The sequence below is a fragment of the Sitodiplosis mosellana genome, unplaced genomic scaffold (genome assembly GCF_009176505.1).
Source record: "Sitodiplosis mosellana isolate CC-2019 unplaced genomic scaffold, AAFC_SMos_1.0 Smas_scaffold_17, whole genome shotgun sequence".
Taxonomy (NCBI): domain Eukaryota; kingdom Metazoa; phylum Arthropoda; class Insecta; order Diptera; family Cecidomyiidae; genus Sitodiplosis; species Sitodiplosis mosellana.
In genome coordinates this window covers 421,802-446,071 of record NW_022595259.1, presented here as the reverse complement: position 1 = coordinate 446,071, position 24,270 = coordinate 421,802, and the positions used below count along the sequence as shown (strand labels likewise).

The window sequence follows — 24,270 nt, the reverse complement described above, 5'->3', positions numbered from 1 at the left end:
TTTTTTTCTTTTGCATACGTAGTGGAATTTGTGCAATGGACTTTAGCGGTATGTATCATTGAGCTAGAGCTGTATATAAAAGAAATCTAGAACTTTTGGCAATCACTTAATTCAAAGACATCACACAATACAGACATTACTTGACTCCAGTGATATTTCACGTGCGTTTCACTTTTATCATCAAACATTAATTTGTGAGTTTCGGCGATTCTTCTTCTCAGTTTTTGTTCAACATTATTGGATTTAACTTTGTTTCTTTCGAAATTTGGCGCAAAAAGTGTTTTTCCAGCATTTGGATAATTTTTTAGGCAAATCAAAGTTTGACAAAAAAAAAATGAAAGAAAAAAACATTTTATTTTTTGGCATTTTATTTAGAAGGCTGCTAAAAACAAGTGCAATTTCTTTAGGCCAACACATTTCTTCGGAAAAATATGCAAATAAAAACATTCTTTGCTCTTTAAAAGTCGTTTTTTCGCTCTCCATTTATACAAAGGTGTATAGATCAAGAAGGATAAGAAAATAAAGAAAATAAAAAAAAATCTCTAAAAATGTCTTCAATCAAGTCGATTTCAAGTGAAATTTAAAATGCACAACTTTTTTCTCCACTCATTTGCAGAAAATGAAAATACTATATTTGTTCGTATTAGTGGCCGTTGCTGTTGCCTTCCCTCCAGGTGAAAATGAGCCAAAAACACAGCCAGAATTGCAACCCGAAAAACAAACAGAAGAAAAAAATACACTTCACTCAGTTGAAGCGAATCCACCGGATGACAAAACGGAGAACGAAGCAAATCGGAATAAACGATTCATCTTCCCTTTTATATTTGCCAGTGTTGTTGCCGACCCAGTTTTTTATGAGCCAGTTGTTTATGAAGTAGAAGAAGCTGTTCCGGTTGAAACAAGAACCGTAGTTAAAACAGTGAAATCAGCTCCAGTTGTAACCAAATCCAATTCAATTGTCAAAACGAAAGTCAGTGCACCGGGTGTTGACGTTGATGTCGATGTTTAGGTTCAGATTGGCATTTTATTCGAAACGTGCAAACGTTCACCCATCCTCGTCTAATACCATTGATTTTACATGTAAAATAACAACAAGAAACGACAAAAGTGACCTCTCGTAGCGGCACAGTTGAAACTAACGAAACAAACACAATTGAACAAGGACATTTTCATGTTCAGTGTTGGTTCTGTTGTTTGCCGTATTGCCGGAGAGAGATGTCTACAGCTTAGTGGCGTTGAATGACATTCAACACCCATGCATTCACCAATAAATTGAAAAATAAATAAAAATATTAACAAATCAAATAGTTTTTGTGCGTCTTTCCATTCGGCTTGGGCTGAACTTTTCATTTCTTTTTATCGCAATCTTGATTTAAATCACCGAATGCCTTCTGCAATTAATCTTTATTATTCGAAACATCTCTTGTAAGACATCCGCGATGATTTGTTTCTTCAATAATTTAAGCTGTTCACGCTTGACCATCGCAATTAGCTGAAAAATAAAACAAATTTTGTTCCGCTCTTTGAGTAGAGTCGGAAATGCGCGAACATTCTCGATTTAAAAATAGCACGAATTGTTTACTCTAGTCCCATTTATGGCATTGTCTGCGTCGGAAATATGAAATACGTCATCAAATTTAATATTCTTGGAGAGCAAAACCTGTTTAGAACGGAATATAATCGAGGCACACCAAAGTGTAAATGGCAAAAAATCTAACGGAGTGAAAAAAATGGTTTTGAACGAATGTTTGCTCGTGTTCCGATGTCTTCATTCATGTTTGATTCTATTTCACGCCGCTTTTGAGGTTCTTCTTGAGTCTCTTTAATCCTTTCTCGTTCTTTGCGTAAGAAAATCTTCCGTCGTGTAAACAAAATTGCGGCTATCCCACCAGCACCACAAATTAAAACAAATCCAGTGAATGACATAGTGAAAACTTGTTGGAAACACTTTATTCTCTGTTCTCTTTTGATAACATGGATCACCGATGAGTTTTATACCACTCCAATTGTCGCTGATTCACAAGTGAATCGATTCTTTGCGATACCAAGCGTAGTCAGATTCGGAAATGTTGACAATTATGTGAACTTAAGATCATAACACTTTGCAGGTGATTGTAAGATATATCGATGGATTCCAAGCGCGATGGTTCCACGGATATATATATGTAGAACAAAGTTAATAACATGTTGTGGCTTATATTCAATTTTTATGCATTAGTGTTTGATTTTGAGAACATCGTTCGCTTTAAAAATTACCAGATATGAGATATCCAACACCGACACATTTGGAAACATCCCAACTAAACGTTCACCGAATTTTTTTGATCGACACTAACCCGTTCGCAACTGTTTCACTTTCAATCGACTTGTGTTTCCAAATTCAGCTTCGAATTGTGAAGAGTAGCAATTCTCTTTGAGGCGATTTCTTCCACTTCATATTGATAACGACTCAGTGCACAGTTTCAAGAAACTAGAACAAGAATAACAATTAAAATGATCATTGGCAATGATTCATTGCTTAAAAAGTACAAACTGAATTCTAAATAAATTTCTGTCTAAGGTCCTCCTCTTGCCCATGCACTTTGATTATATCTCTCGAACGATGGATACAAAAATGATGGACGAAAACGATTTTGAATTTATTTTGCAGCGCAATCTCATTGTGATATCTTATCACTGATAGCAGTTATTTACCAACGTCCCGACGATGTATTTACAATTAAATTACGCAATAAAATCACTTCTGCGTTGGAATGATTGAAGCAAACAATATTAATTGCAGAAAACGAGTCAACTTCAGTGAATTCGTTTAAATCGTTGATGTTTTTTTTTCTTTTATGATAGTAGACCGTCTATCAAGACAATGTTTTTTTCTGAACATTTATATTTGATGCCCTTATGATAATTATCAATGAATATTCGGTTCAAAGATTTCTACAAACATCACGTACGAGATTTTCTTCTTCGTGAATTGTACATTTATGGCTAATCCATTTATTATTTTATTGTTGGTTCGTCTAGTGGTTCGTGCTAGTATTTGTGCTATTGAAATCTGTTCTGTGATCATCAAATTGTTCTTGTTGTTCATTGTTATCAGTAATGACTTATCACCATTAGTTTTTCTTTATACTATACAGTAGACTGCACTGGATGTCGTAATAATGTAACGAGAATTTTTTTTTCTTATCGATTTGCGAAGACTCTGTCGAGAATTCAGTAAGTCAATAAGCAAAATGAGATGAAGACGCGCTAAAGAAGCAAAAATTTATACAGTTTTGAATTCAGAAGTTTTGAACTTGACTCTCGGATATATCGCTTTCTTTTAAAAAAATTGACTCAGCGGAAATTGAAAAGCAAAAAAATAATTAAATTAAACGACAAAAACGAAACGAAAAAGCAACCAAACATACATTCAAAATTTAAAAGTATAGAATATTGCGAAAAATCAACGGATGTTTATTATTGTCATGACTGTGGTATTATTTACGTTAGCTGGTGAAACGAATCAAGAGCAAAGTGAAGAGTTGATTGATTCAAAAAATTTCGTTCAGAAAATAACCGATTGTTATTACATCAACAATAGCATAGATTCGGTGGGATTGATTTGCGGCAATGCCAACGAAAGTTACGTCAGAGACAGTTGTTACTCATCTCTTTTTGAGGATGAATCAAAGAACATCAGCCGCTCGAAAGTGAAATATTTAAAAACGGATGAATGTCGATCAGCGACATTTGATGCCAGTCTGGCTGAAGTGTTTCCGAACATATTTTCATTGGATATACCATCATTGGGCTATACAATTTTACCTCATGACGAATCAACAATAGCGGATAGTTTCAATTTTCCAAATCTGATCAGATTGAATGCATCTTTTAATGAAATCGGTGCAATCGGCGATATGTTTTATTATACGGAGAACATCAACGAGATTGATCTTTCACATAATAAATTATTGAGTATTTTCGAAGAATCATTCATAATACCGGATGCCATAAAAGTTGTCAATCTATCTCATAATTTAATTGTCTCTTTGGAGCTATCGTCATTTGAGAATCTTGGCGGATTACTGGTCATCGACTTAAGTGATAATTTGTTGCAGACATTTGACTTTGGTCTATTTACTCGCAACGCTCTATTAGAGATGATTCATCTGGAAAATAACCGAATAAAAACATTGATCTTTGCCATGAATTTTATGCCACTTTTTGATACGCTAACATTTTTCAGTGCAGCCGGTAATCAAATCGACAATTTTAATGAAATCATCATTCAGTGCTTGGGATTTGGAGAGCTTCACTCACTTGATTTGTCCGGAAGTTCGCTCAGTCATATCAACTCCAGCATGTTTAAAGGGCTAAACAATCTTAAACGATTGAACTTTAGTCATACAAATCTCACAAAATTCGATTTTAACGCATTTGAACATCCAGAGAAAATTTTACAAGTTGATTTGTCCAACAATCATCTAAATGAACTTAATCTCAGTTTGACGACGAATTTCACAAGTTTAGAACAACTTTACTTACAAGGAAATGATTTGAATGAACTGAAAAATTTGTCAAATTCCACATTTCCAATGATGGAAAGTCTTGGCATTTCGAAAAATTGGCTTTCGTGTGATTATGCAACAGAATTTGTGCATCAATGGAGCGGAATACAAGTCATCGGAGACCCGTGTGATCAAAAGACTGAAGAAAAGGAGAGTGACGAAAAAGATTATTTGATTCAATATGTAATTTTCGCTCTTGCCATCGTTTTAATACTTATTATTACCGGGATTTGGTTTATCATTCGACGGAGAAATTCATCAAAAACTCAACAGAGCAATAAACCAACCACTCAGCAAGTTCCTGACCATATCGTTCATTGGATCGCCGAACAAATACAACGACCAAATAGCAATCAACGGTCTGATACAAGTTCACAGACACCTTACGAAGCGCCACCAAACTACGATGGAATCAATCCAGCAAGCGAGCCATCGGTGAAATATGACCGTTTAAACTTAGGTCTTCAGCCAATTCTTCCACATTATGACAATTTTAGAACATCAAACCGTGGAAAAAATTTAATAGAACCTCGCAATACCCCAACGCTGCCTGCACGAAGACAGCGGTACTAACGGTTTCTTTGATAGAATTGAATCTCTGTAAGACTAAGAGGATTTTATGAAGGAACAAACAAGTAGATCATGTGTGCTTATACGAAATAATAAACTGATAAAGTAATCGAATACTTCTTTTTTTGTTCTATTTTTGCACCATTTTTTAATTATTATCTCAATTTTCAGGTTTTTGATGTGGTCAATCCCCTTTTTTAATCAGTTGTAGCTGTCTGCTTTCACTTGACGAAATGACGGTATAAACAAGTCAGGCCGCGCTAGCGTCCTATCTAAATACATTATAATGAATAAGTACAAACTAATACATATGCATTTCTACTATGAATACGTTTCATGCTATGTGTTTTAATTTCATTTAATTTTGGAAATTGAAAAAAAAAAAATATTTCTCGACAAATCATATTTTAAAACATCATTGCAATAAAAAAAAACTTCCAAGTAAGGATGAATATATTGATATTGAGTAAGAAAATTCGGTGAAATCGGTGAAATACTTGAATCAAACATAAACGTTTGAAAAACGTACGACGCGCGCCAAAGCATAAGTGATGTCAAAGTGTGTACAAAGAGTGAAGCAATAGTGCGTTTAATGCTATGTGCTATAGTGTCTCTGTTGATGTTGATCGCTGACGTTTATAGTGGTAGAAACAAGTGAATCATTTATAAATAAAAACGGTTGAAGTGTTTTACATTGCTTGTCATGGTTATCAGTGATAAGTTATCTCAGATCTCCTTCGTATTGCACAGAGACACGCACGATAAAGCTACGTTTCGTAAAAAAAGACTTCAGTCATAGGTTCTGACATAGTCTGATCTCGTTGATCCTGACCCCCCCCTGGCAAAATTTGACCCCCAACGATTTTTTCGGACTCATTGCCATTTTCGGACCATTTTTTTTTGCTCCACAATTTTGCTGCGAAGGGAACATTAACACTAGATAGAATTGATTTTTTTGACCCCCAAAGGAATTTTTGGTTTGACCCCCCCCTGAAATTTTTGGTGTCAGAACCTATGACTTCAGTGCTTGTCAAGATTACGAATTGACAGATAGACACATCTCAATCAATCTTTCGCCATTGGAAATGATGAAGAAATCGATTAGTTTTATTTGTGAAGAGACAAGCTCTTGGACTTAGTTCATATTTTGCCATTTAATTTCCTTCAGTTTTTGAATAATTAAAGATTTTGTCTTTATTTGGGAAATTAAATAAGTTTACTAAATTTCAAGTGAGTTGTTTTTATGTTTACTATGCACCATACTGTAATGAAGCCAATGGAGCCAGTGTGCAACAGAAGTCTTATATGCAAGAAAAACTTATTTAAATGTTTTCAGTACTCGTTCATGATGATAATACTCGTTGGATTGGAAGTCGGACTCATTTGTTCCGCTTATTCGAAAAGAGATCAATTTACAGAGCACAGCACATTTGGAAACAGCGTTTCGAATGAAGTCATTTTTTCACTAAAATAACAACGAAGAGATTGACAGTCTTTGCTCGATAGAACGGCTTTCGAAGCACCCCTAATGCATTCTTTGGTATCATCACGAATGTAACATTCGTCACATACCTCGAACAATAGTCATTAACGTACCTGAACAGATATCTGTACATTGCTCGATGCATTCGGCATAATTCATTTGAATCCTCATCTTCACCAATTTCCGAGTTCGAAATCAAATGGCCAAACGATCGCAACAACTGCAAACTGGTTTTGAAATCTTCCAACAATACATTGGAATAGATACTATAGTGGCGCTCGAACTTTATAGAGCCACACTTTGTAGAGGCACACTTCCTAATGAGATAATCTCAAATTATTAATCCCAGGCGCGCCAATCACCTGTTCAACAAAATATGTCTAGCTGTACTACTACTAAACTACTAAACTACTAGCTGAAAACTACTTGCAGCGTAAGCCCTAAACATCATTGAATTCTTCTTAAATATTTTATTAAGCTCTTCTTCAGAAAAATGTGATGAATATTCATACGTCTTGCAAAAAAAAAATGAACATTTCTTTTGGGACATTTTTTATGAGAATCGGTTTCAAACATTCAGGTTATGAGTGTGATACTTAGCTATTGAGATTTGCTGATTAGTCTGTTTTTTTTTCGGTGGATTTCGGGATTTTTCTTCTCCGCAAAGTGTGATCTTTGTTTTTGATACAAAAGGAATGGTTCAAGTCAAGTGTTCAATTATCTGCTCCTTTTTGTGTTAAAAATGAACCATAAATATAAATACCCACAATATTTGTTTTAAATATCTGAAGAAAACATGATTCTAATTTGTTGAACTTTTAATTTATTTATTTACTCTAGAAAATCGTTCAAAATGATCGAATATTAAAAGAAGAATAAAAAAAGAAGAAAAATAAAAATGAACATCCTAAACTGATTCTAAAAGACAGTGTTTGATTTCAAACTGTGAATTTTTTTGTAGAGAAATTAATTTAATCGTCTTAATTATTACGTTTTAGCTCCACGTAAAATTGATGAAAAATACAATTTCCTTTCCTCACCGACCAATCGTCTCTCGATCGTTTGACTAAATCTGTGAATTTATCATCGATTTTCATGCTAAAGCAAAACTTGTTCAATTTTTGAATTCCATCAAAAATTCGAATGGCTTGATTAACTGAAAATGCGTATCGACACAAGTTGATTTCTCGCAGTGAGTGCATTGTTTTCAAAAAATCAAATTGTTTCTCATCTACACTTTCTGCTGAGCTGCTTGACGACGGGAGATTCAATTTCATGATGCCGGGATGTTTTGCTATGAATTCATAAAACTGTGAATTCAACCGATGATTGGTAGAAAATTCTTCCATTTGATTGAAAATAAGTGGGATTTTTGAAAGAAGTCTTTTCGAGTGTGAAAATTCAAGCTTAAACTTTTTTACATTATCAAAATTTACCGCTGATCCATTAAAATGAGCAAATGCATCGCTGTTGCAAACAATATCCAGGCTCTCAAGAGATTTCAATTTGGAAATATTTTCTAGCAATTGCATGTCACAAATAAATCTGGTGGAAAAATACTTTAGATTTGGATTCAATAATAAAACTGTGTGAATATTTTCTCTGGACGTGCTCAGCTGAAGATTTTCCAAATGACCAAAATGCTGTTCGATACATCGAAAGTCGGTAACTTTACAGCAATCCATTTTGAACGATTGAACGTTCGGGAACAAAATATTGAACGGTGTTAAATTCTTTTCCAAATAACAACAGAAAAATTCCACCGATTTGACTTTTCGGAATGGCTTTCGAAGGTATTTGAAGGCTTTGTTCCGCGGCAACATTTGGAATTTGATAGACGTCAGAGAATCGCAAAACTGATAAATGTATTGGAAGATGTATACACACTCAATATTATAGCGACATCTATTATTAAAATAGCTTGTAGTAAACGCATTCATAGCATTTCACTGTAGTTGCGATGTTACCTATTAAATTCCCCTGTGGTATGTAGTTAACAAGTGTCAAACATGAATGTGTCAGTACTACAAGGGAACTTAATAGGAAACATCGCAACTACAGGGAAATGCTATAAATGCATTTACTACAAGCTATTTTAATAATAGATGTCGCTATAATATTGAGTGTGTTTTATGAGGAAATTCGGACTTGTTCGAATAAATACTTCAACAAAGTTGAGAATATCTCACTTCAAAATTTCATCTGTTGCAATCTTTCAACAGTCCAATACTGTACTAATCAATTCGAAACTTGAGTCATTCTGAACAATTAACGCATTCAACATTATCCCTTTCACTCTTCCATTCTCTCTTCTCGTTAACTCTCCATTTCTCTCTTCATTCCGTTCACTCTCAACGGCAGCAAGCAACAAGAGACCAAGCGATTCAGTGGTATAGTCAATACGTGTGTAATATCTCTTTCACTTCAAAGTGGTAGTGCGAAAACTGTAAATAAAACGCAACTCTCTTCCTTGTCAACACTTAGATTTTTTTCGTCAACACTTTTGAAGTGTCAAACACTGTGACTCACCGTTCAAACTGTGACATTGAATGCGAGCCGTTCGCGCAATTAATTCAGTACGTATTCAATATGGCAGACGATCGCAGGAGATTAGCATTTCTATCAAAATTTGAGCATATTTGTTGCAATTACTGCTTTCAGTGTCTATCCAGCAATTCACGACTGTATGCACTGCAGTGTTATCACATTTTCTGTCAAAAGTGCCTTCCAAAAGGTTTTGGTTTTTCGTATATTATTTTTTGTTTTCTTGTTCAATAATTGTTCGATGTGTTATCGCTTTTCAAAATGCCAAACAACATTAAAAAAAAGAGAGTCAAAATCATCATATTTTCATCGTTATGACGAGAATTCTGATGATTCAGCTCAAAACCGTGTCTTAATTCTTGATCTTGTTGTTACCACTTTATGTTCTTGTTTACTTTCAGTATGTAAGCTGATTAATCGAAATCAGCGACTGCTTCAGTGTGGTATTTGCGACAAAGTTGCAAGATGTGCCGAATTTCCGGAAGATGTAAGATAATTTATGTTTATTTAGTCAGTTTTGCAATTTCATATATTTTTACTCTCGAAAAATCATATATTTTCAGTTTCTCAAATTTTTTGTGCCAATAAAATTCAATGGATTTTTCCGTACCATCGATTTTCGAATGAAATATCAGAAACGACGTGTCATTCTAATGGTAAGAAAAAGAACGAGTTTTCTTCTTTGAGAAAATTGCACAAATTGAAACTAATTGACTAAATGCACAGAGAGGTCGACTGTTTAAAATTCGAAATGCTGTGAAGCGATTGTACCAGCAAGGCTACGTCGTTCAACGCCAAAAGAGGAACTATTTGAAGAGAAAACGTGAAGCTATCCGCCGTCATCTGTTGAACGAGTTCTCAAATGATTACATTGACTGGCTAATTTCTTATCCATTGCGACGATTGCAAGGGATGCGCTTCCAGCAGAAAACCGTATGTTTTTCCATGCAATTTTCAAGTCAATTTTTAATGAATATTGTTCATTGTCTCTTTCGTTCAATCTCTCAATTGTTACGTATTGTTTTGCAATATATTTTCAGACGCTTCATTTCCGAGCACATTGACGAAGATTCATCGACACCACTCATTCGACAAGTGTAAGTACCTTTTTCGGAGAATGTTTTCTCCCGTATCCATTCAGAATGCTCACGATGTGAGCCTCACAAGTGAGGCCCTCACATTCATTACACAGCATTGTGACACACGCACACCTTAGCTGATCATTTATTCTGATTTCCACTTTGATTAGCCTACTGAGAAACGCATCGTTATCACCTTCAAGTTGTAGTCGCAACCGAAGCAGCAGCCATTGATGACATCCAAAACACAAACACTTGCTCTCTATCATGAAAAGAAATTTGTTCATACGTTTAGAACTGTTGTACTTTTCGCTTATCAATCGGTTAATGTGGTTCGAATGTGGACCGATTGTCTGGACACTCTCAAAAATCAGCCATATCTGTTATTAATATACCTTGTAGTAAATATCAGAAAATTGAGAAAATAATAGTATGAAATTAAAGCTAAAAATGAAAAAAACGAACCATTTGTTGACATTTATATGAAATTCGCGTTAGATCTTGGCTGCAATTATTGATATCGATATGATATGTGTCAAACCTTTATTCAAGACTTGAGTTCAAATGTTGAAATGCAACTGATTGTCATTTTTCTTTTCATCTACCTTTATAGTCGAATATTTGTTATTTCAAACTTTAGAATACAGAAAACTCCATCCAAGTTTCAAAGGAAAAAAAGGAATGGGCGGTGATTTTAAATCGTAAATACCCGAGAAAATCACATGTTTCTATATGTTAAAATCTAATCGATGCAATTTTTGGAAATATTACTTAAATTAATCCATTCCTTAGAAATGCAACAGTTGTGCATCAAAATATGGATCCAAACTAGAATCGAATCGAGGAAAATCGAAAAGACGGTGGTGTTTTTATTTCACAAGGACATATAGATCTCATTTTTATTACCTACCTCATTGTAATTCCACGAAATATTTTCTTAAGTCTAGCCGAAAATTGTCCGAAGAAATGGATTTCATAAGAAAAAGATGGTGTACTTTCACACAATGTGAACCAGTGTCACATGTCAAAGTGTTTTTTTTTTATGAACCTCATTCAAAGCTGCACTATTAAACCCAAAATAGTGTTTATTTTCTCTCTTTCATTTATTAATCTCCATTTGTACAATAACAAGATATTTTGGACTGTTCTTTTTCTCTCCACACCTTATCAAGACCATTGCATACAATTGTCTTTTTCCTACAGCTAAAAATCGCTAGGATCCGATGAAACTCTGCAGTTCATGAACAAAAATAAAGTGAATTGTAAAAAACATGCGATTAAAAAGGGAAAAAATTCACTTAATCGATTACAAAAAATGAAAATAGAAAAAAAAATCGCGTTGACGTCATAGAAATATCGTTCAAGCATAGAAATATCTATACATTTGTAAGTGTTTTTGTACATAAACAATAAACACAGAATAAAATCGCTTACAAACTAGACAAAAAAAGATCTCTTTTCTATTTGAGCACTAATGAGAACGGCGCCGAACGGTGTTTGGCCTTTCACCGTAATACTAAATCAAACAGATGTCTTCGTCTCTTTCTGTTCTTCGTAGTACATGCATTCAACGGAGTGTGTTGCGCACCATCTAGTGGCCGATAGACACAATGTCGATTCCAAACTAGAAATGGACATACTATCAATGCAATTCGGTTTTATGTACAAAAAATGCATTTAGTTGTCTCTAAATAGTTCCAGCAGTGTGTTTTGTGCGTTTAATTGATGCGTTGAACGTAATGATTTAGAAGTGATTGATAAAGGTATCGGTGAGCAAAACAATGCTTTGTTCTTGCGAAATTGCCGCCAATTCCTTGAGCCATTCGTCTAATAGCACAGCACACAGTGCCAAATCACGCGTTCGCTTATTATTGGTAATGGTCACCGCAACTGTTGACGTTGAACTCGATATTGCATCAATCGACGAGTAGGTTGAACTGTCATTTGACATCGAATCATAGGACATGTGCCCAGGCGACGGAGACAATTCACGTACGGTTGAGCCTGAAATGTGCGAATGAATACGTTAGCATTTGCTTTGTCGTTTGACTGGAATGAGAAACACTACGAAAACATGCTAAAAGCCAAATTTTACGATTGAGTTTTCATGGGAATGGTTGTTGGTTTGGATGTTTTTTTTTTTTCTTCATTTTTTACTTTTATTTTTTCATTTTTTCATTCTTTCTCCAAAATTTTCCTTCAAACTTCAATCGGAATTTCCTTCAGTTTGCTTTGATTGAAGAAATAAATTGAAGAGAAACCAAATAGAGAAAAAATCGTTGGAAAAATCCATAAGAAAATCTTTTGATTGAATCACGATGCCTATTCCCATGAAACCCTTTTTTCCAAAAATATGATCAATAATTTATTGATTTATTGACAATAAAACAATATTTGAATCAAATCTAACTACTTTTTTAATACACAACTTAAAAGGTCAGCAATAATTGATAACGACGAATAGGCTGAACCAAATCGAATTAAATGAGAATGAATCATGCAAGACACGAGGTTAGTACAAAAAGCGAGCATGCAAAACAACACCAATTAACCAAAGCCCAGGTGTTAGAAGTGATTGATAAAAACAAAAATATCAACAGTAGCACATGCAAGGACAGACACCGACACCAATAAAAAAAAAACACATTTTCCCATTGAAATTGAAAGTAAACGAGAACAATTAAAGCAAATGATATTTACCGGTGAAGAATTCTAGAATTTGCGACAAACCTGATAAGAATGACAATAAAAAATACGGAATATTTAAATTTGTTGTTGTTGTTGTTGAAGCCAAATGTAAAAGCATTTTTTTTTCGATAGAACTTTTCAATGACGATGAATTGAATGCCGACAACAATCACATGAAATGGTTTCGGTTTTGTGTACGTCGAAAATAACATTTGCTGATTGAGCCGAAGACTTAATGACTTGAATGTAATTTGGGACAATTTATGAAACTAGGACGGTTAGTCACGAATGGTATGTGATAAAATGTTGATGAGCTGTTGTTAGACGTAAAACAAGCAATATCGATCGTTGATGGTTATACTTAAATTAGATTGATTGACTGAAACGGAATCGTTAGTCGATTTTTTTTTTTTGATTTTTTTTAGAAGTTAGTTGGAGCATAGTTGAATTTAGTTAAATGAGCAAAATTGAATAAGTTTCGTATGAAAAAGCCTGATTGTATGCAAAGAATTTCGAGTTTTATACCGAGCATATGAAATTCTATGCCACAAATATGGTGTTTTTGTCTTACTTGAAGCGAATCTCTATATTTAGCCTAAAATTGATGCCAAAAAAAAGTTTTTTCTATGACCAGATTTGTTTTTACTTTTTATCCTGAATTTGTTTTATTTTGATTCTGATTTCGAGTTTTCAAATCGTTTTTCCCTAATTGAAAAAAACACATCGGCTAAAAATTTCGCAACATATTATTTCTCCTTCTTGTCATTTCTACTAAAAGTGCACACACTCACACACGCGACTGGCGATCTACTTGTTTCACTCTGAAAATCCGAAAATTCCCATTAAACATGGTACCAGAAGTGTCTTACCTCCGCTACTGTTGGTGCTGTTGCTATGACCGCTGGATGGTCTTCGGAAGATGTCTTTGAATGAAGTTGTGATGCTTTTCCGTTTGTTTTCGGCTCGTTTGAATGGATCATAAGATGAGCTGGGTGTAAGTAGTGGCGGTGTTGTCGATGACGTATTGGTCGTTTGTGGATATTTAACCCCATTTGGTCCTGGGTTTTTGGTAATTTCAAACGTATTATTTCGTGCATTAACCAACCGACACTCTCGTTCAATGAGCGTCGTTCGTCCGGCATCGATGTGCTCCAAGGAATCTTCACACACTGGCAATTCGGCATCAATTTGTTGCTTTAGAATTTTTAAAACTTGATGCAACGATGGCGTGTCGGATGTCGTTGGGATATCTGGGCGCAGCAAGATCGAATGGATTAATGGCAGTGGATACCATGCCAAACGCGATATTAATCCAGTCAGATGCAAGTTCACATAAATTCCATTACTGGTAAACGTTTGCAGTTTCCGCAGAAGTGCACTTAAAAAGGGACCTGCCAAAGAAGAAGAGCAAATAACGGAGTTGAAAAGCAATTTTTCTTTCAAAAAATCTACGAAAATTTAAATCGTCAAACAAAATCAATTTTCAAACCCAAGCTCCGAATTTCTTACCCAAAGAAATGGTCCCTTGTGTAAATAGATCTTCGGTGAAGTCTAAATCGATCACAGGTTCTGGGCGTCTACTCGACAATTTCCATGTTTCGTACTTTCGTTTAATGCATCCGTCTGAGTCGATGCTCTCTAAGTTATTTGCTTCAGTTGGCGGCGAGGATGAAATCGTATTCGATCCATTCGTTGTCGATGTGGTATCATCCTCTTCGAATCGATATCTCAGGCTTTCATATCCACTACTTTCGCCGAGTGATTGCAAACTATCTAATTGCTTGGTGCCTTTATCAATGGTCACATCGATGCTATGGCCATTCGATTCATAGCCAAGTTCACTCAATAGACTTTTGATTAGTTCCAGCGAACGTTCATTCTTCTTATTTGCTGGGTGTTTTTGGTAACGGTACGAATTCGACCAATTGTTACACGCCGATTTACAGTGATTAATCCGTTGTCGAGCATCACACAGGTATGCATGGTAGTTTGAATACAGTGAATCGCCCGTATGGAGGCCATAATGATTCCAATTCGCACCAATTGTTTTACTGATCGGCTGAATTTGCTGATGGGCCATCGATTCACTTGGTTGCCGCATTATTTCCGGCGATAGATCAAAGAAAAACTCAACAGCCGTCGAATATGGATCGATTTTGTTGATTTTGTGACGATGCAAAATTGGTATGTGACGACCTGGTAACAAATACTTTAACAACAACTCCAACATTATATCCTCACAGTACAAACTCAACAGTGTATCGAAGAGCGAGAGCGTCACGATGCAGAGCTAGAATAAAGAGTAAAAAAAAATGTTTGAATGTTTTTGTTTGGTATTTTTATCCCTTTTTTTAACAAATTTTTTTTCTCTTTCAACAATTTTTTTTTGGTTTTTCTTCTACTCACCCGATTGTCATTCGACAGCAATCGTTCCACGAGCACATCCAAAATTCGATCACCATCAAATTTCGTTTCGTCCAGTAAAAATTGCACGAAATTTTTCAGCAAAGCCGGCTCAGTAACGGACCGTAGTATCAGATCAAGGTATGCCATTGCCGCAATTTGTGATGCATTGTTTGTCTGAAAGTGGTTGGCTCCTTTGAAAACCTGCAATCGGATTTCACTCAATATGTTAACGCTAATTCTTGGGCTTTTGATTCAAACAGAGTGTTTTCTGATTTCGGTGATTTTTTTACTTTCCCCCGTTTGGTAGTGTGGTGTGGTTCGAATTAGACATTTGTAAATTTTTGTGTTGCATTTTGAAAAACTGTGCAATTTAGTGGTTTAGAAGAATGATTCAAGCAGTGTAAGAATTGGAAAGTAAAAAAAATGAATAATTGCCAGAAATATTTCTTTCTTCACCGAAAACTGCGCCAATAATTTTTATTGGCAAAATGTGAATTTAGACAAATAATTTTACAATTTGAAGCTAAAATTAATATTGAATGAAACACCACTAAATAAAAAATTCGAAAATTTACTTCATTCAATTTTTTGTGAAAATTATTCTTTTTTTTGGAATACGAAGAAAATTTGATTTTCTTAAGCAATAAATCATGAATCGTGATGGCAGAATTCGAAAATAAATTTAAGAAAATTTATAGACATTCTGAAAAATGATAAAAACTCAACAAATAAAAAAATGCGACGAAAAAAAATTAAAACAATAAATAATGGCCTCATTTTCAATACTTTGACCTTAATTCGGTTGATCGAAATTTTGTGATTTTTTTTTACAAGATATTCAAACAAAACAGACCTAATCAAAAAAAATTGTTCATTCAAAATTTAAATATTGTACAAAATTATGGGCCAGGAAATTATAAATTTGGTTGATTATTTGCTTTGATGAAATTTGGTATGAAAATTTAGAAAAAAAAATTGCAATCGATGAAATATCAAAAAAAAAAGCTCAATAAAAATTCCCAAACAAATGTGCAGTGTATTTTTTTTCTAGAATGAAGTTATTAAGCCAAAAACAAATCAATGTAAATCATCGCAAGCAATTTAATGACCGAAACTATTATCCAAAGATAAAAATTAAAGAAAAAAGACCAGAAAAAGCAAGATACCGTCTGATTAAAAAAAAACCTTTGAAAAATCCCAAAATTTAGGAAAAAAGTAATCGTAATTCAAAATGCCCAACAAATAAGTTAGTAGTATCACGAAAAGCGCTTTGTTAGTTAGAAGAGAAGTTCAGTGAACCGATAGAAATGGGCTAGCGAGCGTGGCATTGCATGCAGACACAAAATTTTACAAATGGTAAGATGATTTTATTCACGTTGAATCTCTGCAGCTTCGGTACACATGAAGCGAATCCTCAGGCGCGTTAAATAGCCGACGGCCCAACAATTTAGACATTAACATACAGACCAAGGAAACCCAATAGAAGATTAACAGGTAACATAAGAAAATTCATCGAAATGGATCCATAGCATTATTTCTCTTTAGTTCGAACTGGAATTTTTTTCTACGTTTTTTGTTTTTAAATTGATCGATTCATAAAAACCGGCTTTAGTTTAATTTGAGAAAGGATTTTCGAAATTTTCTAAAAAAAAAAAATCATGAAAATATGTTGATGAAAAACACAAAAAGTGTTTTGAGTGAAATTAACATAAAAATGTCGAAGAATGAATAAAAACTTGTTCCAAAAATGAATTGTGATTTTTTTCTTTGTGAATAATGCTACAGAAACCATTTGAGATTGTGCTGAATGATGGAAGTTTAGCCATTGAAATGCAGTGTGGAGTTTCATACAAGGCAAAGGGTGTTACCTGAAGTAGCGCTGGTCCAAGAATGGGCACGATGAAACCTTGGTACATGAAGTCAAGGAGTTGTTGCTTGATCAGATCGTGAGCAACTTGAACGACAGCATTACAGAATTCGAGGCAATTCATGAAGAGAGTGAGTTTTGGTATATCGGCCACATCGTCCGGTGTGATTCGATACCAGTCACTTTGGCCGATGTCAAAGCTGTTGGGTAGCGATGAATAAAGGCCACCCAATCCAGTTACAAGCACTGGGCACATCGATGAGTATTTGGCTATGTATGTGCCGACATTTGAGTTTTTCTGCGAAAGTGACATGCACAACAGAAGCGCGTCGCGGGCCTGATGACCAAGCGATCCTTCGCTGTGAACGTATGGCAGCAACAGAGAGAATATGATGAAGCTGAATTGAAAGAAGAGAATATGAATTAGAACCAAAAATCTGACGAAATTTAGTTGTGACTCGCAAATAGTTAGTTTACTAACTTTGTTTCATCGCTCTCTTGTTGATGCAATGATGTTGAACAGAAAAACAGGTCCAGCAAATTGACATTCTGCATCAAAACCACACACAATTGATTCAGTAAAATGACGAGCCGCTTTTCGACATCGGTCGGATACTTCACGCCGAGGCTCGAAGTTAGAATTTTCAGCAGTGGACGCAAAAATGATTCATGAACTAGTAACAATTGGTGACGAGAATGTGTGACTAACTGTTCATATAATTTCAATTGCTCCAAACGAACCGCATCCGAATATCTGTAAAAGAAAGACTTTGGTTATTTGCTCTCTAGACGATTAAATTTGAATTGCGAAAAAGTTTGTGATACCTTTCGGTCGTTCTGCCCCATTCGTAGAGTTTATCGAGCAAATTTTCACTTAGCAAATACTCTAGACAAGGTGCTGGTGGGGCGGCCTGCGATGCTGGCGGCGGATATTTATTGCAATTATGCAATTCCAAAAGCAAAAGCGTGACCATGTGATCCATGTGATTGACAACGCCAAGTACATCATCATGGCTTGTTTGGCCATTAGAACTCTGCTGAAATATTAAAAAATTCATTCATTTTCATTTGGTTCCAAAACAGAATAAAAAATTGGTTCAATGAAACTTGAGTTTTTATCCATTGATCCGCTGATCATGATCATTTCAATAAATTGAAGTACTCACTTCTGCCCGCAGAATAATTTCATAGATCTGTTGCCAATGCTTGCAGAAACTGTCATAGCACGCCTTTGGATCGCATTCCGTGTTTGTTGCGTCGATGGATCGACTGCGAGTCGTTCGCGTGAAACTCTGTCGCAACGGACTGGAGCGCAGCCAACTCATCGTTTACGCATTCGTTGTGGAACTTATTTTTAATATCGATTTTTCTTCCTATCGCCAAGAGATTCACACCAACAATCTCTCAATATCGTTTCAGTTGCAGAGGTTCGAGTGTTATTTTACGTCACAATCACATTTAAATGTTGACCAATTCGTGGTACAGAATACCCAGATGAAAAATACAATCTATAACAATGGGAAATAGAGAGAGATAATCGTTAAAAATTGATTGAATCAAAAATTAATAGCAAAATTACACCGCAAATGGGATCGAGAATATTTTCCTGTCACTTTTACATCATAAATGGGATACTAATACATTGACATCTAACATTTTATGTTTTTCTTTCAATTATGTAAACTCCAATATATATCATATAAAACCGTAATGTTCTCTCATACAACTCAATTGAAAATGGAAGAAAAACATTTTTTTTAAATACGGGTTTAATCGGGAAAAGAAGCAATTCTTGTGTCTTGTGTGTCAGCGGCATATTTGCACAATTTTATTTGGCAGAATCGAAACATATTTATTTATTTAAAATTCAAATATTATTATTATTTCACCACAAAACACAATGACGACTTTATTTGACACTACATTGAATACACCCATCAATGTAGTTCCAAACGTTGCCGTCAAAATGTGTGGCGTTGTTGGTTTTACGTTTAATGATCGAGACTATCGCGGTGAACGTGGGATTAGAATACAATCTAGTCTCATTGGAATTGCAGTGTGGGAGAGCTTCAGAGCTAACGGGGTTAAAAAAACAGAACATTAATTTGATAAACGGAATGAATATGTTTCAATGCTTGAATTCCCTAAAAAAAATTCTCGGAATTTCATGTTGAACCAATTTTTCGGTCGAGCAACAAATTTTTGACCGGAAAAAACACGATAACACATTTCCACGTGGTCTAATGACGCAGAAACGGCTATAAACCGAAAGAGATATGAGGCTGTGAGAATGAAAATGGCAATACAGGAATAAACATTCTGAAACGCATCAAGAAAAAAAATTCACAAAAATGAATCATGAGTTCTGAATATGCAAAAGTGAAACATGAATTTACATGGGCAGCATAGGAGGTTCATGGTTCACTTTTGCGTATTCAGAACTCATGATTCATTTTTGTGAATTTTTTTTTTCTTGATGCGCTTCAGAATGTCTATTCCTGTATTGCCATTTTCATTCTCACAGCCTCATATAATGACCGAAAGTGTTGCCCGCTTGAAATTGGCCGAGTTTCTTACTGCTTGCATTTAGAGATTCATTTTCTTTCTTACTCTTTTTATCTTGAAATATTTCCCTTCCAAAACATTTAATTCAATTTACAGATTCGAAGAAAAATGTCTAATTCAATTTGCATATGAAATCAGTGCATAATAATTCAATTTGCTTTAAACAAAACAACAAAACAAATGAATAATCTAATTTTAACTTTCTGTAGAAGCATGTGAACCAGATTTCCACTTTTGATTCGATTTAAATGACCAACATCGTTGATGAAATCCAATATGAAACCTCAAAAGAGCTAATCAACTGTGAATTCTCAACGGGTTTAATCAATTTTCTTTCTATTTGGCTTTTTCGCTTTTTTCTCATTGTCTTTTTTGTCTTTCCCTCTATTTTTGCTTTTTCTCTTCTTTTCTCTTTCTCCCTCTTCTTTCTTCGTTTTTTTTTTCTATTTCCATCCAATAATAATGACAATTAAAGTCACAAAAGGGCAAAATTGGTTGTTTAGGAACGATAAATATCTTCGAGTGTCAACAAAATAAGCCTCAAGTCACAAAAAAACATAACAAAAATCCAAAATGACTCACATGGCATACTCGATTAGCCGAAAAACACGCGACTTTCGGTTTAAAAAAAAGATTGAATCAAATGTCTGTATTCTGTATCTTTTGTTTGTTTAAATTTCTTATTTTGGTTGTATTTTTTGTGTGTCTAAAAACACGATTTGCATTTAAAAATCTATCAACACAAATAAAAACGAACGAATTCTAAAAGAAAACAAAATTTTGAAAGAAAAAACAACAATAGCGAACTATTTTAAGCAATTTAACGTCTGTGTTGATAAGTCTACGCAACATTAATGATCTAACAGTGCTTGAACGGTGGATCGTTGCCATTCCACGATAAACCTCATTCTGTGTGCAAATCACATAACTTCCCACGATTATCATTTTGTATCAAAAGTAAAAGTGGAATATTTTTTCTTCTTGCTTGAATTTCCCATCCGCATCAACAGCGAGCGAAGAGAAAAAAAAATGTATTGAGAAATTGTTGATAATTATAGAGGTGTTGTGCGGTATCATTGAACAACTTCATTGCAGGGAAATGCGAATGCGCACCGAGCGAATAGAACAGATATGATTTGTATGCAGATAATTGAGCTGCGCCAAATATGTTGCTCTCTCATTTCTCTCCTCACTAACAGTAGACATGATAAAAATGCGCTCATCCAATGAAAAAAACAACACGAACCAACAATACAAGAACGAAGAAACCAAGCATCAAGCAACTGGATGAAAATATTCAGTTCACGCACCAGCACTTTGTACAAACCAATTACACACTTGGCTACCGCACTTAATTCACACACCATACACAACGAATTCTTTTCCTCTGCTTTTCTTGCGGTTTAGAAAGAGTCTGCTCGCCCGGAAACTAATTCAAACTACTTTTTAAAGCCATTGTTCGAGTAAATTTCACTTTGGTGGATCGGAAATTTCGCACAATAGAACAGAAACCAAATTATGCGTAAATAATCAACGACTGAATCACATTCGCTCATTGAAACAACATTCGTCGATAAGACGCTATTCATATGCAAATAACCCATCTCAAGGCAACGACGACGATGACGACGATTTGGTTTGTTTGTTTATGTTGATAAAACAAAACTGAATTTATTACACACAAAGACGAGTTTTTGTTTTTGTTGTTGTCGAACGAATACTCAGAATTGTTATCACACACTTGGGGCTTGGTGCGTTGCTTTCTTCTCTTTTTTGGTGAATTTTTATGTGAGTTTTGTAGGGAACAACACGATCACTTTTAAATGGCTTTGAATTGTTCAGGTTTTTTTGGGGAATCACTTTATTGGATTTTTTTTATTCGGAATGCTGCATTGACCATAGACTTGTGACCAATATTTTTCAACGACTTTTCACTTTTTCAACATTTCCTCGGAGGACTTTCAAATTCCGAAGATTTTCCTTAGGCTAGTTTTTTGTTTGATATTTTGAACTTTGATCGAACTGTTGTTTGATTCCATGAAACACTTCCTTTTTCGGTACAATCGAATTTTCCACTTCAATAAATTTGGTTTATTAACTATTTGATATGTTAATTTCACTCAAAAAGACTCCTTTTTTCTCAAAATTTTTGTAAAATCGTCATTTTTATTCGAAACACCGATATGTTTTCACCGAAAAATTCCATTTCCAACTAACACCGTCAGAAAAACCATGACAATTTGTCGTGTGTCTTTCTTCAACAATTTCTCTAATTCCATTGAATTTTCCCTCCTCTCAATAAAAAAAAATCAGTCTCACATGAACGATAGCGTTCGATAAACATCAAAAAATAGTTGTCAATATTCATGAGTGATCGAACGAACGCCATAGGCGTGAACATTGATTAAAAATGCTATGATTTGCAGTAGGAATGAGCGACGCGCGTGTTTGCAATGCGATGCCATATATGAAAAGAAAACAACAACAAAAAATTGATGAGTAATTGAATAACAAATGGAAATCATCTGAGGCTGCTATAAAGCGATCGTTGAATCTTTCGCATGAATTGAGATGCAAAGTGTACGACAAGTGAATGCCATCTCAGTTACGCTGGTATGCTGTGCTATGCCGTGCACATCGTTCCGTCTATCTCATCGCTACCTTCACCGCACATTCCAGCAACAACAACAACAACAACCATAGCTTATTAATTGGTTTCAATCAACCGATTCCAATGCAAACTGACACACATTTTTACTGGCCACTACTACAACAGCATACAAGTACGGAGTGTCGCGCGCACGGCGCATTCATTGTCCATCATTCTGATTATGTTCAGACACAGAAAAACATGAAACAAAAAAATTTGTAGCGAATCGGAATGGCACGGCATTGCACCAGCCGCTGCACAGAGAGTCGAGAGCAGAGAAAAAACATACGTTCATTCGTACACACAGTCCCATTCACTTGATTCCGATCAATAACTCTTTTGAGTTTCAATAGATTTTCACTTTTTCTTCCGCATTTCAATACACCATTAACCAAACGGAGAAGATAAAACTTCTAATCCATTGGAAAAAAATGAACTTTGCCTCAATAATTAAGTAGAAACAGATATGATTCAGACATTTGTCGCCGATTTCGTCTCAAATACAAATGAAAGACATGAACAAGAAAAATGCCAATTTACCAAATAAAACACGTCTTAAACTAATTACACTGCACGCTAACACTATTCACAATGCATTTATTTGATAGAGTAAACATTTTCGCTGGTTTCAATTTTATCGAATTTCTACATAAATTTTGTTTGCTTTTTTTTCTATCGCAATCAACACACAATGATCACATTTCGTGAGATTTTTATTGCAAAAAATACGACACCAAAGACAATGAATTTGCGATTGTATCACTTGTGTTGTAGTTTTGCTTGTGGTTTTTTTTTCGCTCTGTTGGACTCTTCTTCTTTTCCATCGCCGTCAATGAAATGTCGACGTAGTTCGACTCCGGACCGTGTGGCGGCGCGCAACACACTGAACGGAATCGAAGACAGTGAAAGTGTCGGCAATGAAATTTTATTCGTTCGTTTTATTTGTGAATCGAATCACAGAAAATTATCGATTGAAGTGAAAAGGAATTGCGTTTTTGTAAAGAAAATCAAATGATGAACACATTTTGATAAATGGTGACCAGCGGAAAATTTGCTGTGAATTGCTAAATGCGTACAAAAAAGATACGTCCAGCATCAGATATACCATTTTTTTTAGTTCATGATATCTGACTGTTTGACTATATACTTTCATTGGCACCGCTAAACACCACTCGCAACGTGTTTTTTTTTCTTACCAGTTTGGTTGAAAGCTGTGAAGAGCTTCATCGTGTGTTCTTTTTATTATTTTAATTTGTCAAAAATAATAGATTCGATTACATGAAATTATCTCCATAAATACTTGTTCACCAAGTCCATTTGCATTTGTGAGCGTAGTTTTCAAATTGCATCTACTATATTTGAATCGTCGAATCGGAGCAAAGCAAGCAGAAAAAAATTTCATCGTCACAACGAACCATAGTACAAGTGAGCTAGTGCAAAAAAAAGCAACCAACTATGTGAGTAAAATTGATATTTGCTTATATTGGTGAAGCTGCACAACTCGAAAATGCGACACAGCGCAAAATTTTCGTGAATATGGATTGTTCGGCAAAATTGAACGGCGGCAATTCAATTGGAGAATTGAATAAGCAACGCGATAGATCAAATAACGCCAATTCCCATGATGTTGATCGAGTGGAATTACTAGCAAAAATTACCAAACTACATGTGTATTAGGTGAACGCGAAGGTCAAGAATCACTTGAATCCGATTTGATGGGCTGCATGAAAATATTTAGAGAATGCATTGGCTCAAGAGCGCGCTAAAGTCTATCGTATGAAATACGGTTGCGATCCACCATCGCTGAGTGAAGTCAGTGCACCGGCCGATGATCCGATCATCACAAATGAATTGCACCCGATTTGGAA

General features: G+C 35.0%; 2 protein-coding genes across 22 annotated transcripts; one reads left to right on the top strand and one right to left on the bottom strand.

Moving 5' to 3' along the window:
- The first annotated feature begins 8,495 nt into the window (after positions 1-8,495).
- On the top strand, positions 8,496-11,460 carry LOC129568189 (uncharacterized). Its single transcript, XM_055445826.1, has 8 exons — positions 8,496-8,993; positions 9,088-9,179; positions 9,265-9,337; positions 9,549-9,634; positions 9,711-9,803; positions 9,874-10,080; positions 10,188-10,244; positions 10,397-11,460. Exons 2-7 carry the CDS (start codon positions 9,153-9,155, stop codon positions 10,209-10,211), a joined length of 510 nt encoding a protein of 169 aa, XP_055301801.1. The 5' UTR covers positions 8,496-8,993; positions 9,088-9,152; the 3' UTR covers positions 10,212-10,244; positions 10,397-11,460.
- On the bottom strand, positions 11,311-23,236 carry LOC129568188 (FHIP family protein GJ17503). Of its 21 annotated transcripts, none has more exons than XM_055445817.1 (10): positions 22,943-23,236; positions 18,354-18,695; positions 18,013-18,221; positions 17,669-17,941; positions 17,189-17,585; positions 15,321-15,494; positions 14,424-15,204; positions 13,784-14,305; positions 12,927-12,956; positions 11,311-12,230 (listed from the first exon to the last, which is right to left on the bottom strand). In XM_055445817.1, the coding sequence occupies exons 2-10, from the start codon at positions 18,510-18,512 to the stop codon at positions 11,971-11,973; spliced, it is 2,805 nt and encodes a 934-aa protein (XP_055301792.1). In that variant the 5' UTR covers positions 18,513-18,695; positions 22,943-23,236; the 3' UTR covers positions 11,311-11,970. The 21 variants fall into 21 exon arrangements, with proteins under 21 accessions (XP_055301792.1, XP_055301780.1, XP_055301783.1 ...); XM_055445805.1 differs by having other exon boundaries at positions 15,321-15,521; positions 18,013-18,224; positions 22,943-23,227; XM_055445808.1 differs by having other exon boundaries at positions 18,013-18,224; positions 22,943-23,215.
- Positions 23,237-24,270: the final 1,034 nt, after the last annotated feature.